Source organism: Anolis carolinensis, chromosome 2, assembly GCF_035594765.1.
Source record: "Anolis carolinensis isolate JA03-04 chromosome 2, rAnoCar3.1.pri, whole genome shotgun sequence".
NCBI classification, from domain to species: Eukaryota; Metazoa; Chordata; class Lepidosauria; order Squamata; family Dactyloidae; genus Anolis; species Anolis carolinensis.
Genome location: NC_085842.1, coordinates 200,743,033 through 200,763,837, shown reverse-complemented (window position 1 = coordinate 200,763,837; position 20,805 = coordinate 200,743,033). Strand labels below are relative to the sequence as shown.

At 41.1% G+C, this 20,805-nt stretch overlaps 1 protein-coding gene across 1 annotated transcript in view; it reads right to left on the bottom strand.

Annotated features, from left to right (window-relative positions):
• chrnb3 (cholinergic receptor nicotinic beta 3 subunit) overlaps nt 1–20,805 on the bottom strand; it is a 38,381-nt gene that overhangs the window by 5,714 nt on the left and 11,862 nt on the right. Inside the window, exons 2-5 of the mRNA XM_016996612.2 lie at nt 16,606–16,757; nt 15,212–15,256; nt 4,061–4,170; nt 2,226–3,099 (exon numbers count right to left, since the gene is read on the bottom strand). Of these exons, the coding sequence (XP_016852101.2) occupies nt 2,226–3,099; nt 4,061–4,170; nt 15,212–15,256; nt 16,606–16,757 (1,181 nt within the window). The remainder of the gene's footprint in view (nt 1–2,225; nt 3,100–4,060; nt 4,171–15,211; nt 15,257–16,605; nt 16,758–20,805) is intronic.

Here is a 20,805-nt window from a genome sequence, read left to right as displayed (position 1 = left end):
TTAGGTCTGAGTGCTGTTATGTCTGTGTGAGTGACTTATTTCTTACAATTTTCAGATACAATAGTAGTCAATTAACCCATGAAATGTGATCTAATGTACTGTGTGCGAATGTGCCTCCAAGGTGGTGATGCCATGCATTTCACAAGGTTTCTTAGGAAGGAACACTGAAAAGTGCTTTTGCCGGTTACTTCTTTCCTACATCACCTGATCATTTCCCATCCAAGTACTAGACAGGACTGCCCCTGATTTGATACTAAGGTCAGATGGCATCTGGTGTCTTTAGAGTATTTAAACAGACCCTGTTGCCTAAGTTAGATATGAGCTTCTGGGATGACAGTGGACAGAGGCTAATTCTCACCCTTCCTCATGCACCATGAAGGCCATGCCATGCCTCAGAAGTGATGTGACATCCTTGTGGTTGCCCTATTTGACTGATTTTGGCTGTGTCTTAGGGACTTGGGAGATGCTCGGATCTTTAGAGACCAGAAAAAATAACATGGGGACTCAGAGGGAAATTTCATAGGCTGCCCAATGTGGCTCAGGAGTCTATATGCAGCTCATGGGTCACACTTGCCTCACACTGATCTATATCAATAAACAAAAACAGAGTGCTCTACTAGAATTTATGTACTGCTCTGCTAAGATGTAAATTTACATATGTAAAGTCAAAAAAGAATTTTCAGGAAAAAATTTAATTAATAATTTAAATGAGGATAGTCTCCTGATGATTTAACTCAACAGTTTAAATTGTCTTAGCTGAGATCAAATCATGCAGTTTCTCAGCAATGAAAAGGCTAACTGCTGAAGTGACAGATTTTGACTCATGTTTCAATCCAAATAAAACAAATTCCTTTCAGTGTAAGCCATCATGTTGTGATCATTTTGGTAGTGTGCTGTCTACCACTCCATTTGTGCTAAGGAACAGATTTATTGTAATGATAAGCACTGTCAACAGTTTGGATGAGCTATGTAAGGGACTACAGCCCATGTAGAGATATGAAATTCATTAATGTGTGCGATTATAAGAGAGAGAGAAGTCATAATATATCACACATTTCATTGGAAGATTGAGCAGACCTGTTAGCCTTAGCCTATTTGAGGGGTTGGAAAAAAGAAAACAAAATAACATGGGTTGAACAGAAGGTAAGACATAGTTTAGCAAATGATTTGGGGCAGTTTCTAATGGATAATTTAGGACCAGGCCATGGATGGACATCACAAGTTATCTTCCCAGTTTTGGCAGTTCTCATTGCCACTGAGCCTACCAAATTCAGTGGCATTGTATTATTTATTTATTTATTTATTGACCATATTTATATCCCACCTTTCTCTGCCCCTGGGTGGACTCAGGGCAGCTTACAAGTGGCACTACATAGTGCCTAAAGCATAAAAATATGAAATAAGTTAAATTTAAATTAAGCATACATAAAAACATAATTAAGATACAGTCCAATGTTAAGACACATCATCCAAAAAGCAAGATCTAAGGCCGATCCAAAGTCAATTGCATGATTTCAAGTGAACTTTGTATTTTGTAATTCATAATGTATTTTAATAGTTTTAACTGTTTTATGTGCTGTTTTATATTGGTTTGTATGGGCATCTAATTGTTGCCACTGTTGTAAGCCGCCCTGAGTCCCTTCAGGTGAGAAGGGTGGGATATAAATGTGAGAAATAAATAAATAAATAAAATAAACTTATTGCACAATACTACTACAAAGGCCTGGTAAATGGTAACAACATTTGTGCTTCCAAGTAGTCTTCTTGGGTAGCTTACACCTTGTTTTAAAGCAGAATTTTACCCTGGAAGCATGCTTTAAAATATGTTGTCCATTCCCTGTGCACATTTATTTAAGTGACGTTTTCCTGCTGCCACACCAATATATTTTGACAGCAGAGGCAGGGGTATGACCCCTACCATATCAGACAAGGATGAATGGGTTGCAACTGGTTCAGATTCCCTATAATTGCTCATTCCTTGACTAAGTAAATTCTGGATGCAGGAAATCTTGGCCCAATTCTTCAACACTTCTTAAATTCTTAAACACGAAGTGCTTTCAAAGGATTACCTTATACCAATTAGTTATGCCTTAACAACTGCAAGATCCTGAGTCTGCATGCTTGTTTTCTAAAGTTAAAACACGTTAGCTGACCATTGTGATTCTCATCTGAAAAGGCTCAATCGTGCAAGATTGAAATCAGCCCATGCTTGACCTCTAACATACCTGCCTGATGAAGTGTTCTTTTTTAACATGCCTGGAGATATACTTGATGGAATCTGCAGCCTTTTCCAAGAATGCAATCACGACTTTTTCTCCGTCTTTGAAATGTTTATGTTTATGTTTTCTCGCCAGCTTTTGTTTCAGCGTTCCTTCGGGATCAGAGAAGGAAAAGCGATCGACGTGTCCTTTCATGCAGAGCAGCCTGGGGAGCTTCTGCAGGAAAAGTCTTTTCACCCAGGGAGCCATCGGATGGTAGGTTGAGGAAGAGCGATGGTGCACGTTAATTACAAAAATCGTGACGATGATCGACAGCGTGACAAAAATCATGATGAACAACAAGTACTCGCCAATCAAGGGTATGACTTTGGAAGACGAAGGGATAATTTCTTCAATGACTAAGAGGAAAACAGTGAGGGAGACCAAAACAGAGGTTGAGAGTGAAAGTTTCTCTCCCTCATCAGAAGGCAAGTAAAACACCAGCACTGTTAAAAATGACAATCCCAGACACGGGACTATTAAAAAGAGAGTGTAAAAGAGTGGAAGGCGTCTGAGAACAAAAGAATAAGTTATGAAAGGGTAGGAATACAGTCCGTCTTTTCGGTTGCCCTTCATTCCCTTTGCATTCAGGATTTCCCACTCCCCGTTATCAAAGAAATCTGTCCTGTCCACATTTTCGTCAACTAGGATTAAGTCAACCATGTTACCATCATAAGTCCATGATCCAAATTTCATTGAGCAGTTCTGCCTGTCAAATGGGAAGAAGGTCACATCCATAGTGCACGAACTTTTGTAACTGGCTGGCGGTGTCCAGACTACTATCCCGTTGTATTTTATAATTGCTTTTGTCATCAGTGAACCTTCAAAGCGCCCATCAGCACTGGAAAAGGGAGTCGGGAAGAATAAAGAGTTTTGAACTGTATTTCAAGCTGACTAGTTTCATTTTCCTTAACATTTTTGTTTTTAATTTCCCTAACTTTGTTAAGTGCTTTGGGAATTATGCTATGGCTCTGAACATCAGTCTTCCAATCTCCACTCAGTCATGGAAACCCATTAGGCAACCCTGGTCAGCCCACACTTTCTCAGCATCAGAAGGAGGCAAAGGCCGTGCACATCCCTGAACAAACCTGGTCCTGTGATAGGTTTATCCTAGGATCGCCATAAGTCAGAAATGACTTGAAGGCCAACAACAACAGCAACAAGCTTTGGTAATGATAGATAGGTATCCCATTCTGAACAATTAATAACAATAACAACAACTTTATTTATATTCCGCCTTATCTCCCCAGGGGGACTCAGGGTGGATTCCAACATACAAAATGGCAAACATTAAATATCTTAATAAAACTAACACATACAGTAGAGTCTCGCTTATCCAACATTCTGGATTATCCAACACATTTTTGTAGTCAATGTTTTCAATACATCGTGATATTTTGGTGCTAAATTCGTAAATACAGTAATTACTACATAGCATTACTGCGTATTGAACTCCTTTTTCTGTCAAATTAGTTATATAACACGACGTTTTGGTGCTTAATTTGTAAAATCATAACCTAATTTGATGTTTAATAAGCTTCTCCTTAATCCCTCCTTATTATACAACATATTCACTTATCCAACATTCTGCTGGCCCGTTTAGCTTGGATAAGTGAGACTCTACTGTATGTAATCAATTATATCAGGCTTTATCAAGTTTTAACATCAATCTCTTTTGAACTCAGTCATGTAGAACATCTTATGTATCTGTGCTCTGGGAGTTCAGATATAAAGGACAGCTAGGCTGGAAACTTTAAGGACAAAACAAATGCTGGTTTATGTGCAAGGATTCTTATACTCACTTTTCAAACAAAACTATATCTGGGAGCCAGAGAGATTCCGATGGGACCCGAATGGCAGTGATCCCACCATAGTCTTCAGGGTTCCAACACAATTTGTTGTCAATCCATTCCTGAAAAAACAGCTAAATTTCAGTTTCATTATTAAAGCAGAGAAAAACAACTACAGAAGTGATTCAGACCATGATCATATGGTTAAAAAACCATGCAAGGGTCACAAAAAAGTATTTTTCACAGATTGAGCATCCTTATTGAGAATGATAAAATCTGAAATAACTCCAAAATAGTCCACATGAGATAGTGACACCGTTGCTTTCTGATGATTCAATGTACACAAACCTTGATTCATGCATATAATTATTCAAAATATTGTATATGCTTATCTTTATGATATGTGTGTGAGGTATATATGAAACAAAATAAAATTTTGTGCTTATCCTTGGGTCCTGTCTCCAAGATACATCATTATGTTTATACAAGTTTTCCAAAATCGAAATCTGAAATTCCAAAGCTTTTGGTCCCAAACATTTTAGAAAAGGGATTTTCAACCTGTATGTGTTGAATCATTTATATGACTCAAACCTCTCTATAACCAGCAGACCTCCTGGAAATGCCAAGAATCCCCTAAAGCAGCCTTCAGTTGAATTTGGGCTACAGTTCCCATTATTTCCATGTTATTGGGAGGTTGCAAGAATATTTTGCTGTAGTACGAGTGTTTTTGAAAGATTCGAAAGACATTTGTCCTGACATTAGCGGCGGCATTATTCTTACCCTGAAGTGAGTTTCTTGTTTAATTCTCTTCTTCCTTTATTTTTACATTTTTTAAAGTCATGGTGCAATAGTGCTTTAGTGAAACAGCACTTATGGACTGAAAATTTGCCCTTCATACCCCAGAAGTACCTTAGCAAACCACCAGCAAGCCAAAGTCATAATACAGATCCAGGGAATCACTACAGAGCCCCCCAAAGTGGGGGTGGATACAGAGGTATACACAGGACACAGAGGATATACAAAGGTATATACGAGGGTTATCCAGAAAGTAGATTACGTTTTGGAATTAAAAATGAACAAAGTATAGGAGAAAGCATTTACCATATGCAGTTGAAAGCCACACCCAAATACCACTTCTCAACATAGTCGCCATTCAAATCTAGGCACTTATTATAGCAATGAATGAGCTTGACAACTCCTTCCCCACAAAACTCCGTCGCTTGCGTCCTCAACCAGCCGATCACCCCTTTCCGCAGCTGCGCATCATCGCCAAAACGCTGCGTTGAGGACGCAAGCGGCAGAGTTTAGTGGGGAAAGAGTTGCCAAGCTCATTAATCGCTATAATAAGTGCCTAGATTTGAATGGCGACTATGTTGAGAAGTGATATTTGGATGTGGCTTTCAACTGCATATGGTAAATGTTTTCTCCTATACTTTGTTCATTTTTAATTCCAAAACGTAATCTACTTTCTGGATAACCCTCGTACACTGCATACAGAGGATACAACAACAAGCAAAACCCAATAACCCCCAAGAAGCCATATCATGAGAACAACTGTTTCTTCAGACAACACTGGAACAGCCCTACATTAGGGAATAAACCAAGTTTGATTTTTGAAAAAGAAGAAATGTTAATCTAAGCCAATGGTTCTCAACCTGGGGTCCCCAGATGTTTTTGGTCTACTACTCCCAGAAATCCCAACCGGTTTACCAGCTGTTAGGATTCCTGGGAGTTGAAGGCCAAAAACATTTGGGGATTCACAAGTTGAGAACCACTGGTCTAAGCTATCTTTATAAATTGCAAGACAAAGTCCACAAGTGCAATGGGGAGACCATTGAAAGTGTGTGTGTGTTTTAAGTACGTTTAAAAGAAGCTTAATCTCTCCAAACATTAGCATTATGGTATTGTTTCCTTATTTAGGCAGAAGCCACAAGGGGGCACTAGAGAGAGGAAGCTAGTCCATTTTACGGGGGTACAGGCTGGGTTGAAATAGCAAAACCATTTCCCCCTGTTTTCCTATTATTTCCCCCACCCATGTCGCCGTAGTTGAAACAACTTTCATTTATGAAATGGGAAGTGGGGAAGGGGAATAACCATTGAAAATGGGGGAAATGGTTTTCTTCAACTCCCCCCTGTAAAATAGACTATCCTTCTCTCTCTAGCACCCCTTTGTGGTCTCTACCAGGATAATTTTTTTTGTCTCAGGCAAAGTCTCCTGCATTGATTTCTACAGATTTGTGTGTGTGTGCGTGCCTTCGCCTGTCAAGTTATGATGACCGCATTAATTCTGCAGGATTTTCTTAGGCAAGCAAGACTCAAAACTGGTTTTGACAGTTCCTTCCTCTGAAATATGGCAGTTCCTTCCTTTGAAATGTAGCCTAAAGCACCTGGTATTGGTTGGTGAACTCCCAGTCAAGTACTGGTGCTTAGGCTATAGATTTAGCTGCCCTCAAAACAAAACAAGGACTTGCCAAATTGTTTTCTTTCTCCTGATCGAATGTTGACTCCATACTGCAGTGCATGACTCAAACTATCTCGGCATGACAACTTGCTTACGGTAATAAAAAGAAAAGAGAGTAGCTCTCCATTTATATCTATTATTTATAAGTTTTAAGGTTGCCCTGTGGGAAGGCGAGAGAAGAATGAGCATGCTACCTAAAATCAATGCCAGCAACGAAAGCATCTTCCCGCACAGAATTCAGGCACAGGACTCTTATAAAACCTATGTCCTCTGCAACTCCAGCACACTCTTTATTATTTCTGGAGTACCTGAGGAATTTTCATAGAACCTTCTTTTTGTGTTGCACTTGTGCCATGCGTAGTAAAACTGAAAATAAATTAAATACTGTATTTCTTAATTCTTAGGAGCACTTTCCCCCCATATCAACATCTCTAAAATGGGGTGAATCTTAAAATCATGGGTGATTTTTTATATACTGTATCTCTTTGATTCCAAGAACACACTTTCCTTCCTATATAAACATTACAAAAATGGAGTGCATCTGAGAATTGTGGGTGCTTTTTGAAATATAAATAAAGGTAGGTTTTCTTCTGTAGGTGGTACTGAAATTACTGTGCATCTTATAACCAATGGTATCTAAGAATTGATGAAATGCAGTATATAAATAAAGCTTTTTCAATTGATGGTACTAAAATTAGTGTGCGTTTTACAGTTGATGGTGACTTAGAATCGAATATGGTACACGCACCCCTCTTTCCTGCCTGTTTTCAACAGCAAGGCAGATGGCAGTCTCATGGGACTCTTTCACGTGCTCTTATAAATTTACTTTTAATGGCTCTCTATCCTATGGAATCATAGGATTGGTAATTCAGGGAATTCGGGGAGCTCTCAACCAGATAGCTCTATTGCTTCACCAGAGTACAAACTCCAGGATTACATCGGATGCAACCAAGACAGTAATGGGACATCATTGCATAAAGGTGGTACATGAGAGAAGCCACCCACAGGATGGTAAAACATCCGAGCATCCCGTGGGCAATGTCCTTGCAGATGGCCAATTCTCTCACACCAGAAACGACTTGCAATTTCTCGAGTCGGAAAAAATTGCATAGAGTTGATCCTCCACATTTGTAGGTCAATTTTTGTGGATTTGATAATGGTGGGAATGGGTTCGTTAATATGGTTCACCTAGGAATCTCTAGATCAGTGCAAATCCACGACCAACATCTGCTGTAAGCTAACCACAGAGTTGTGCTGGAGGACATAGGTAAAGGTAAAGGTTTTCCCCTGACGTTAAGTCCAGTCGTATGCGACTCTGGGGGTTGGTGCTCATCTCCATTTCTAAGTCGAAGAGCCGGCGTTGTCCATAGACACCTCCAAGGTCATGTGGCTGGCATGACTGCATGGAGCGCCATTACCTTCCCACTGGAGCAGTACCTATTGATCTACTCACATTGGCATGTTTTCGAACTGCTAGGTTGGCAGGAGCTGGAGCTAACAGCGGGCACTCATTCCACTCCTGGGATTTGAACCTGGGACCTTTTGATCCGCAAGTTCAGCAGCTCAGCGCTTTAACACACTGTGCCACCAGGGGCCCCGCCGGAGGACATAGAAGTAAAAAATGGGTTGGTTTTATTCTCAGTATTATTTGGAGAGATTCTGTGCTTCTAATCCTAGTGGATGTAAAGGTCTTATTGTAGTATGAAATTTTATTTATTTATTTATTTATTTATTTTACCATATTTGTACCCCACCCTTCTCACCCTGAAGGGGACTCAGAGCAACTCACATAAAGGCACAATTCGATACCATACAAACACACAACTCAAATAAACATATACATTAAAACCAAGCTCTAAAAATAACTCAAACATTAAAATTATTAAAATCCAACATCGTAGTCCAAGGTCTTCCCAGTTGCCATTGCACCATTCCATATCCATTTATTGCACTGAAGATTACTATCCGAAAGCCTGGTCCCACATCCACATCTTTAGCTTTTTTCCTAAAGGTCAGGAGGGAGGGGGAAAATTTAATTTCATTAGGGAGGGAGTTCCACAGTCAAGGGGCCTCCACTAAGAAGGCCCTATCTCTTGTCCCCACCAACCACACCTGCAAAGGTGGTGGGATCGAGATCAGGGCCTCCCAAAAGATCTTAACTTCTGAGGTGGTTCATAGAGGGAGATACAGTGAGACAACAGGAAGTGATGGAATTTCATTCCTGAAAGAGTTATCATGGGAAAAATGTGTCTCCTGAAGCTGTATCACCAATCCTTGTTTCCACAACAAGCCACATTTTTCAAAGTCCAATCAGATAGTGTGGCAAAATCTTCTGAACAGGGGCAAAGACGTCAAAACAAACACTGCTTCCCTACACTATCCAAAGCTTATACGTGTGTGTGTATGTTTGTGTGTGTGGCTGAAATTATACTATAAAAAGATACCTGTTTTGACTTTCATACAAATTCAACTTAAGAACAAACCCACAGAACCTATCTTGTTCATATCTTGGGGACTGCCTGTTCTAGCTTATTCACAAATAAGCCCCCTGTCCCGCTCTCTTAAATGATCTTCAGAATCGCTTTCTACCCCCCTACTCTTCCTCAGCTTTCACAAAAGACTCCTCTGTAATACAAACACACATAATTTTTAAAAGGCATGTTTGCTTTAGGGTTGCTGATTCAGGATCATCTCAGGCCTAGGGACAGCCTATGGTGATGACATCAAACATTGTGTATGAGGTTATTAACCACAGTTGCTCAGAGCTTGTCAGTGAAGCTTGCGCACGCTCATGTGTTCTATTTGAAAATTAAGATAGAAATCTTAACTAAAGGAAATGTCCCAGATCAAAGTAAAATTCACTTAGAGGACAGGAGATAAGGAATATTTATTCTAGCCTACTTGTTTTACTGGTTTCTGGCCAGAAGGTGAATACAGAGCAGAGTGGAGAATTAAACCTGATGCCATAATGACTAAAGGAGTGCGGGGAGAGGGGAATAGAAAATAGTTTAGTAAATAGATCTAGAGTGTCATTGCAAGTTGCAGCAATTAAGCTGGAGAATTGCATCCAGTCTTTTCTTATTGCCTAGAACTGAGCCCATCCCAACTGGAGAAATTGCATTACCTGGTTGGATCTGGCCTATGAGGGCCAGGGCCAGGGCCAGGCGTTGAGATTTGGCAACCCTAGTTGGCTGGGATTTTGAATCACATGAGATAGTGGGCAGACGTTACCAGATATATTCATGTATAAGTCTAGAAAGTATGATAAAAAAAAACTTATCAATGGGTCAATATAAGTAGTGTATCTTAGCTCTTGTCAAAAAAGGAACTATTTCTTTCTCTCTTTAGAGTCGCAAAAGGTAACAGCTTAGGCTGATCCAAGAAGATTTAAAAGAAGCCCTGATCTTCTATATTCTCCCCACCATGTCATAATTTTTGGCCTTTTTGAATACCTGGATGGGGAAATGAGGCTGGCACCCAGGGCCGGCTGACTTCCTGAGGTTGAACTTGTGCTTTCCCCACTCCATGGAATGACCCTTGACATGTATATAGGTTGACTTATACACAAGTATATACAGTGCCTGGAGTTCAATTTGAAGTACTTTTTTATTGTGTCAGAAGTGAATTACGACAAGTCTCTTCTGGTGTGAGAGAATCAGCTGTCTACAAAGATTTGGCCAGGGGATGCCTGGATGTGTTTATATTGACTGGATTTGTAACTGTGTCCATTTTAATATAATTGTTTTGGTTCTGTTCCTATTATGTTGTTTTATTTGTTTACTATGTTTAAGTTGTTGTATCATGTTTTTGACAATTGACTGTTTGTGTACACTTGTTGGAAACCGCCCTGAGTCCTCCAAGGAAATGGAGAGGTATATCAATAAAGTTGTTGTTGTTGTTGTTTTATTGTATGACACAGCAAACAAGATAGACATGCTGGATTTCATATCACAAAATCACAAGTCGAACACTTCCCAAGCATTTAGGACTGTGTGATGTATTTTCGGATGATGTGTGCCAATCCCAGTAGGGTAGCCTTTTGCAGTTGGCAGATCGTGATTTTGTCAATGTCTATTGTTTCCAAATGCCGGCTGAGATCTTTTGGCACGGCACCCAATGTGCCCATCACCACCGGGACCACCTGCGCTGGTTTCTGCCAGAGGCTTTGAAGTTCAATTATTATTATTATTATTATTATTATTATTATTATTATTATTATTATTATTATGTGTTACCATCCTGCTGGGAGGCTTCTCTCATGACCCCACGTGGGAAGCTAGGGCTGACAGATGGGAGCTCATCCCATCTCATCTCACGGATTCGACCCTCCAACCTTGAGGTCAGCAATTCAGCTGGCACAAGGGTTTAACCCATTGCACCACTGCGGCCCCTATATTTGAAGTACTGAAATGGCAAGAGAGGGAAAGGGTTAAATATTCTTCTCCCTCCCTACTTCTCCACTTAAATCTTCACCTTCAGATGTTCTTTTTACATACATATTGTGGTCCAGTGTATAGCTGGACCCTTAGTTTCTTAATTCCATTTGGTTATTCCTAGTTAAGCTGCTCTGTATAATGTATGAAAGCATTCTTCCTCCTCTTTGATGCTTACACGCTTCCGATGCTAATAATCAATTATACCCTGTGAATATATGATGCATGCTTAATTCTCTCCACTACTTTTTCTTATGCTACTTTCTCCAAGACTTCTGAATTTGTTTTTGTGCCCCTTAAAGGGAAGGTCACCCACATTGTTCATCTCAGAAGATCGCAAAGAACACAACAAGGTCTCGCAATTACATGTGTAAACTGTTTTCATTGTTCAGTGGTTCCAGGCTTTAATTGTTCATGGGAAAGGGATATTTCATAATTTGATTCAAAATTATTTTACACACCCCAAAAAATATTTTGTGATACAGATTAGGATAGAAATATATTAATAACAAGGATTCCTCTCAATATGTGAACCTAGGAATTCCTTTTTGCCACAAAAGCTAATCCTGTTGAACGCTTCTCTAATTTCTCCAGAGGACTACAATATAGGATCCCTGTCCTCTTTTGTATCTAGCAAATCTAGAGCAGGTAAAGGTAAAGGTTTTTCCCTGACATTAAGTCCAGTTGTGTCTGACATTGGGGGTTGGTGCTCATCACCATTTCTAAGCCGAAGAGCCGGCATTGTCCATAGACACCTCCAAAGTCATGTGGCTGGCATAACTGCATGGAGCACCGTTACCTTCCCACTGGAACAGTACCTACTGAGCTACTCAATTTTGCATGTTTTCAAACTACAGAGCTGACAGCGGGAGCTCACTCCACTCCCTGGATTCGAACTGCTGAACTTTCGGTCAGCAAGCTCAGCAGCTCAGCGCTTTAACCCACTGTGCCACCAAGGGCTCCTAACCTAGAGCAACTCCCTAAAAAAAGACGTCTGAAAGCAGCACAACTTGCAGCCAAGGGTTTCAGACTGTGTGTGCATATAGGAAACGAACAAGATGCAGTTCCGTGATTCAGATGGGGGTGGAAAATGCCTTTCTACATTGACTGAAGAAAGCTCAAGGCTACCGAATGACATTACTAACCACCCCTGTGTCCTCCAAGACAGAATTAATAGTCCCTAAGGGCTGTCATGGCTTGCTTTGCCAACAGAGCAAAGGATACTTTTACATGCCCGATCCTGCAGCACAAATCATACAGAAAAGAAGCATTTTTTTAACTTGGAATTCCAATGTTTCATGTTAACCCCAACTCAGCAAGCCTATAGCAATGATACGGGTTAAAGCCTTGTGCTGGCAGGACTGCTGACCTGAAGGTTGGGTTGCTGACCTGAAGGTTGCTGGTTTGAATCCAACTCGGGGAGAGCATGGATGAGCTCCCTCTTTCAGCTCCAGCTCCATGCAGGGACATGAGAGAAGCCTCCCACAAGGATGGTAAAACATAAAAACATCTGGGTGTCCCCTGGGCAATGTCCTTGCAGACGGCCAATTCTTTCACACCAGAAGCAACTTGCAGTTTCTCAAGTCGCTCCTGACACACAAAAAATCCATATATCCAAAAACCACCTCCATCTCACATTTACCAAGAAGCTACTGTTGTGTGAGTGCATTGTTCTGCTATCCCACCACAATAATATCTTGGAAAAACTTTTCACCCAGAAAGCCATTATAAGATAGATCAAGAGACATATTCTGATGGGAATTGGAATACACACCACAACTGAAGAATAAAGTTTATTATTATTATTATTGTTGTTGTTGTTGTTGTTCTTGTTATTATCTGGGATTTTTTTTTTTTGCTTTTTCCCTAGACCTATCTCTTGCCTGATTCTGGTTTCATATATTTTTGAGTGTTTGTATGTGTGTTTCTGTTCAATTCATAGCTTGTCTGCAGTACTAATATACTGTGATCTCAGTTATGTGGTGGTTTGCAGTGATGTCTTTTAATGGAATATGGATTATCATTCTACTGAAAAGTAAATGAAACTCACTATCTGAAGTGAAGTAAGATTTCAGTAAAGCTTAAGATAAATTGTAACAACATTCAAAGTTATGCGGTGTCATTTTGTGGAAGTTATTTAAGGGTACCTTTAGATTAAGAATCACTTTCAATTGAATTTTAATAAGATTTGGAAGTGTCACACTTTTCCAAGTCCACAAACAGCAGTAGACTGTTTTTAGACTAGGTCATTTGGTAGTACGGTCAGCTCTCAATGTTCACTGGAGTTAGGGGCACAGGACCATCATGGAATTGAAAAAAACATGAATAATCTAATCTGAGAAAAAGGGTTACATTTCTAGGAATTTCTAGGTTTTCCAGCACAACTCTGTTGTCAGCTTCTACTGGAAACTGACCACAGAATTGCACTGGAGGACCTAGAGATTCCATTAAAGTCAAAAATGCAAATGGAAAAGTGACCGTAGAATATTGCCTGCCTGTCTTTGTCTCATTATATTTTTTGGAGAATGACTTAAGCAAACAACAAATGAAATTTCAAGACATTGGTTGACATTTACTGAAGGTCGTTACATCTCAGGCTCCCATCCAGCCTTGCATCAACTGTATAGATGAAGTTTGCTCTAAAATGCTCAAATAGCAGAGTAGTAAAGTTAAAGTAAATGCCTCTCAGTTCTGCTAAACCAGTGGTTCCCAACCTGTAGTTCGTGGACCATTACTACACTGTTGCAATGAGAGTGACTGGTCTTGCGAACCCCTTTTACAATACCGAGGCAACTTGGATGTCGGGAGGGGAGGGTCTGACTATCCATGAAAGGTGTACCAATAAGCCTCCTGACTGCTGCTTCTCCTCTTCCTCCCTTCCCCTGAGCGGAGCCATTCCATGTAGCGCCTGGAAGTGGAAGCGCCTTGGTGTCTTTGTTTTTAGGCCTGTTCCTAGAGTTATTTGGGGTGCTGATCCAGAAAATTGCATTGGATAGGCCACATCAGCTCTAGATTATTAAATATGGTTTTCTATGGGCAAGCAGGTGATGACTACTAGATAGCATTTGTTCTGTATCAAAAACTGGAGCTGATGTGGTCTTTCCAATGCAATTTTCTGAATGAGCACCCCAAATAACCGAACCGAATCTAAAGTTGGCCAAAAGCTGGTTCATAACACTTTTGGTACTAATGTTGGACAGTGGTCCTAGTCAAAGTGGTCCCTGGTCAAAAAAAGGTCCCTGGTCAAAAAAAGGGTTAGGAGCCACTATGCTAAACAAAGAGAAAATGCATGGCAGTCAAAGGAAGAGGCCTTTTCTACATGGTGCAACCTACCTTCTATGTCCATTTCCTTGACAGTTGCTGGTCCAGCCTCTGCACTTAACAGAGTCCCAAAGCAGTGGATGTGGCTCATGTCTCTTGAATGAGGGGAAAAATGAGTTTGGTGCAACCTCTTTTAATGACTGAATGTGTTCATATGTTGCAATCCATTTCTATGAAGCTTGCTTTTTAGAGATGTTTGTGCATGTTGACCAAAATCTGACTGCAGGATTCTCAAATACATTTACTGTATCTTGTGGAAATTTCTGCAGTGTATAACAATAACAATAATAATAACAATAATAGGTTTCCCCAAAATATATACAGAGTCCAGTGGTCCTTTTTCTCATTCTATATTAATGGGGAATGCTGTCCAGTTTGGGCACATCCTACACATTCTCGAAGATATGCCATCCTGAGAAATCTCACCAGTGCTGGCCATGTTGGCTTGAGCAACACTTTTTTTTTCTATAGAGCAGTGGTTCTCAACCTGGAATCCCCAGATGTTTTGGCATTCAGCTCCCATAAATCCTAACAGCTGGTAAACTGGCTGTGATTTCTGGGAGTTGTAGGCCAAAACACCTGGGGACTCACCAGTTGAGAACCACTATCATAGAATTAACACAAAAGCACAATTTGGAAACTGCTCTGTTAGAAAAGCCATTTTCAGCCACCAATATATCTGTTGCTGTACAGATTTACTAAACCTATTTTCATAGACAATCAATCAACATTATCCTCATGTCATAACCCATTGGACCATAGTATCCGGGATGTAAGCCAGCTTATACCCACTGAGGTCAATGGGGCTGTATTTCCTTTAATTCAAGAACCCCTGTCTCCATACTGTTGTAAAATATTTACAAGACATCATCAAAATTGCAGCCTCTTGGCAATCATGAGTTATTCAAAACAAAATATTTAAAACAAAACTGTGCCAATTTTTTTTACCTGTTTTAGCCACACATTCGTTGTCATCAGCTGATTCTTTTCATCCTATGGAGAGAGAGAGATAAGAAGTCTTTAGTTTCTCCCAAAGGAAACAAAACCTCACATCATCCACCTCAGCCTAAGAGGAAACTATCCTTTCAAAGCCGTCTGGAGTATCTTACTTCCCAGGAAAGTTCCTACATATGAGCTGAGTTGCTAAACTAACCAACCCTTTAATGGTACACCTGGTTCAGTTAACATGGCTATTTGTATTTAATGGTGAGAAGTGTAGTCCTACTTAGCAATTACTAAGATAGCTCTTATGCTTGAGTTACATCCACTGAAAACTGTTCTTGAGCCTTTTATAGCTGCACAACTGAAAGGAAGCCAGCTGTTTGAGTTTTGTCTTTCAGTGTGGTTATCTCATGACTCAAGGCTAGTAGAGAACCAATAGGAATAGGTAAAGATAAAGCTTTTCCCTGACGTTAAGTCTGACTCTGGGGGTTGGTGCTCATCTCCATTTCTAAGACAAAGAGCCGGCGTTGTCCTTAGACACCTCCAAGGTCATGTGGCTGGCATGACTCCATGGAGCGCCGTTACCTTCCCGCCGGAGTGGTACCTATTGATCTATTCACATTTGCATGTTTCCGAACTGCTAGGTTGGCAGAAGCTGGGACTAACCGCAGGAGCTCACCCCGCTCCCCGGATTTGAACTGCCAATCTTTCAGTCAGCAAGATCAGCAGCTGCGCCACCAGAGAGCACATCTAATTCTCTATATCTCTTTTTGTTTTAAAAAAGAAGATGGGGACAGGAAACTCTTCCTGCCCCAATGCTTTCTGATAAAATAATCAGACAAAGGTCCTAGGAAAAAGGTAGGGTGAATGCTGAGGCTACCCTGGTTGTTCTATTCAGCTCCCAACTGAGACATTTCTCACTATTTATTTATTTATTTACAGCATTTATATTCCGCCCTTCTCACCTCGAAGGGGACTCAGGGCGGATCACATTACATATATAGGCAAACATTCAATGCCTTTTAACATAGAACAAAGACAAACAAACATAGGCTCCGAGGGGCCTCGAACTCATGACATCCTGGTCAGAGTGATTCATTGCAGTTAATTGCAGCTGGCTTGCTCTCCCGCCTGTGCCACAGCAAAATAGTTCTAGACAAAAATACTTCCCACCATCTTTGTTTACCAGAGTTCTATTTTGACCCAGAAAGATGTGCATGAGGTAACAGGCAAGGCTGCAGTAAACTCAGAGAAGGACCAGACTTGCTCTCCAATTGTTTTTCTAATTGGGGAGCCAGCCAATCCCAGCTGTACTGTATATATACCCTCCACCCTCGACTTTGGCCTAATTCAGCTCCGATGGAATAAGGGACACATGCCAGATCAGATCAAAGACCTACCACATCTACCAGCTGGGATATCTTCAATCCAAAGTAGACCTTAATAGTATCGTTGGAATGTCTCACTGGTCTGATCCATTTCTGATACCCACGAAACAAGTGCCGCAAAAGTGCATCTTCATTCTCAGCAAATGAGCTGAACACAGTGAATGCTGAAAGAAGGGCAGAAGAAGAAGGAGGGAAATGGAAACTGATGTCGAGATATATTTGCATCATCCAAATACAGTAATACTCAGTAGACTTTTGCCACGTACTTTAGCTTTCCGTTGCGGCCATAAGAAGAATGAGAGCAGAGAAACTATGCGGTGATAGTGTCCTGGCTCTTATTTATTTATTTACAGTATTTATATTCCGTTCTTCTCGCCCCGAAGGGGACTCAGGGTGGATCACACAACATACATATATGACAAACATTCAATGCTGTTTATACACTGACAAGACAGGCAATTGTACATAGATATAGGCATATAGGCTTTTCCCATCTTCGGCATCTTGGAGGTTTGTTCTCGGTCTGGCCACGGGGGGGGGGGGGGGGGTGCTGTCATTCTATCGCCCTGCCAATGAGCTTTGTTCATAAACTTCCTCCTTGATCAAATCGCTAGCATTTTTCTGGCATTTCCTTATGGATGCCTTTAAATACCTCCCTGCTTTTAAGTGGTACCTATTTATCTACTTATCTACTCACATTTTGTTTTCAAACCTCTAGATAGGCAGAAGCTGGGCTAAAGGCCAGGAGCTTACCCTGACCTGGGCCTTGAACTTTCACCCTTTTTTGATTGACAAGCTTTACTGCCGCTGGTGTTTTAACCTGCTGTGCTAAAGCCCCGCCCTAACTCTCTTCCTTTAATAATTCCCTTTGCATCAGATGTGACTCCAGTAAGATAACAATGTATGTAAAAGACAGCTTGAAATATATACAATTTTAAAACTATTGTAGGTGTGAAGTCCAGAACAGTGTGGAAATTGAAATTATGGCTCACCATATTATAATTAAAATGAAAGAATGAAGTGGACATAGGACTTCATCATACGCTGGCTTTTTCCCGTTTCTAAACACTCAAGAGACATTTTAAAGACAAAGTCCCACGGAACGCATTAGATGATGCGAAAGTACTTCCATTGGTTGTCTGTGGGATTCTGTTTCTAAATTGTGTCAAAACTGATGTTTTTGGAATTGAGGAACAATCGACTCTAGAGCTCTTCATTCACTATAGGCACTTATTTTAAGGTGGGATCAGAACTGTTGGATTTCTCCGTTTTGGTGCCTCATCACACTAGAGCATGAATCTACTTTAAATCCAGTTTCTGCCTCCTGAAGTAGTTTGGTGGGGCCCAGAACCTGTCTGGCTGAGCTGTTTAAAGCCCCCTCCCTAAAGTGGATTTAATGTGAATTTAAAGTGGATCCAAGCTGTAGTATGATGAGGTCCTTAGATTGTTTTAGTGACATAAAATGTGGGCATTCTTGTGGGCATTTTTGAAATGTGCTTCGATGCTCCTTTTATCACCATTAACCATCTTGCATGCAACTTTAATTGTAATTTTTAAAAAATTATAATTCGCTCCAGCTCTTGACAACCTAGCAGTTCGAAAACATGCAAATGTGAGTAGATCAATAGGTACCGCTCTGGTGAGAAGGTAACGGCGCTCCATACAGTCATGCCGGCCACATGACCTTGGAAGTGTCTATGGACAATGCTGGCTCTTCGGCTTAGAAATGGAGATGAGCACCAACCCCCAGAGTCAGACATGACTGGACTTAACGTCAGGGGAAACCTTTACCTTTTTAATAAAAACATTACTCATTGTTTTGTTCATTTATTCATTGTTTTGTTCGTTTTAAATTAGTAACGAGGGGCAATTCTATGCAAAGGGATCTTGTAGCGCCTTAGAGACTGAGAGAACAAAGTCAGTAGCAAAAGGTTTTGTAAATTTTGGGAGTCATCTACTCCTGCCAGTTATAGCAGGACCATTCCAGAAAAGAAATGTACTGGATTGGACCCTGTGGATATTCAGACTCCTTGTTCCCAACCCGCAGCAACAGCAGAGGGTGGAATTTACATGGTCCGGCCATGCCAAAACTAATTCAGTCCAGGTGGACTGCCAATCCTACCTTTCCTATTATTGCCGGCTCTGTCAGATAGCCACAGCACTCCAGAGACTTCAATGGACAGATAGGAGGAAATTGGAGGGAATTGTCCTCCTTCATTCCCTACCATATTTCTCTATCTTCTGGGATGGCCTCCCATCCTATGTTATTTCTCATTCTTTGCCTTTGTTTCCCAACTTCCTCTTCGTGTTCTCCGATTATTGTTAGGTAACACCCAACTCCTCGAAAGGCACTCAGAACTCTGTTTCTCTACACTATGAAAATGGAGCTCCACAAAGTCCCACTGGATGTGATGGGCCCACGGGGCTCTGTTTCGGCAGTGTAGAGAAAAGGTGAGAAGATGCAGAAAAGACTGCGTCTGATGAGGCTATATGAGAGCTCTGGCCATTGCAAGCATCTTTTCTGACATCAGCAAAGGTGCCCACAAGGGCCACCAGCTCACTTGGAGCTCTGTGGCTCTCTGCATCAGTGATGGGGAGTGACAAAGACTGTCTTGCTTTGGAGTCAGTCTGTGGTCCACCCTTTTCTTAAAGTAAAAGGATGCTTCAGCATTTTAGTGAAACCCTGAAGCATTACCTGACTTTCATTAAAGTGGAACTAAACTGGTTCTGAGAGTGCCTTGGACCGCAAGAAGAGCCAACCAGTCCAGGAAATAATGCTCACTGGAGGGAAGGATATTAGGGGCAAAGATAAAGTACTTTGGCCACATCATGAGAAGACAGGAAAGCTTGGAGAAGATAATGATGCTGGGGGGAAAGGGAGGAAAAAGGAAGAGGGACCGACCAAGGGAAAGATGGATGGATGGTATCCTTGAAGTGACTGACTTGACCTTGAAGGAGCTGGGAGTGGCGACAGCCAACAGGAAACAATGGCGTGGGCAGGTCCATGAGGTCATGAGGAGTTGGAAGTGACTTAACAAATAAACAACAGCAACAAACTGGTTCATCCTGATTTACCCAACATTAAAGACCAGAAGTTCCAGGCAGGGCCGGCCTGAGATAATTTAAAATATTAAGCGGGGGTGGAGAAAAGCGCCCCCCCGCCCCGCCGGTGCCGCGCAGGGGGTGGGGAAAAGCGCCCCCCCCGCAGGGGCGGGGGAAGCCTGACGGTGCCCCCCGGGGACCTGCGCCCGAGGCGGCCGCCTCATGTGGCCTCTATGGTGGGGTCGGCCCTGGTTCCTGGACATCGGGGGTGGGGGCGGGACATCCAGGAGCATTTTCTGGCCCAGTTCCTACTAAGTCTACTTCCTTGAATGCATTTGTAGATTTACTCTATGAAAGCTTATGCTACCAACTTCATCCTCTCTGTCTCTAAAATCTACAGGATCCCTTTGTATACATGTATTCCAGATCAACAAGGTTTTAACCATTGGTTTTAATGTTTGAGATGTATTAACGGTTGGAATGTATATGTGTATTTGCTGTATTTGTGTGGCATCGAATTGTTGCCTATATATACTATGTTTCCCCAAAAATAAGACAGTGTCTTCTATCAATTTTTGCTCCCAATGATGTACTAGGTCTTATTTTCCTTATTTTCAGGGGTTGTCGTATTTTTCCATGAAGAATTAACATTTATAGTTGAACAAAAAAATTAACATTTATTATATACTGTGCAGTGGTTGTCATCACAAACCAGCATAACCAGACAAACTGAATCCTATCAAGAATTTCTTGTTACTACCATTATTTCCATGTGCAACAATCTATGGTATGTACATTTACCGATCCTGCATGCTCTGGTGTTCTGTTCAGTTAGCATGCTTCCAAACAAAAACTTTGCTAGGTCTTACTTTCAGGGGAAGCCTTATATTTAGCAATTTAGCAAAACCTCTACTAGGTCTTATTTTCAAGGGATGTCTTATTTTCAGAGAAACGGGGTATGTGAGCCACTCTGAGTCCCCTTTGGGGTGAGAAGGGTGGGGTATAAATATAGCAAATAAACAAACATAGTGATGGATTTGAATTCTACCTTCAAAAGCAATACTGTTACTTTTTAGAGTTCTAATGAGAACAATTTCAACATTTTTCCAAATTCTATAACCTGGTTTATTTGCGGGAGGGATTGAGCTGGTGGTGGCCTTTTATACGAAA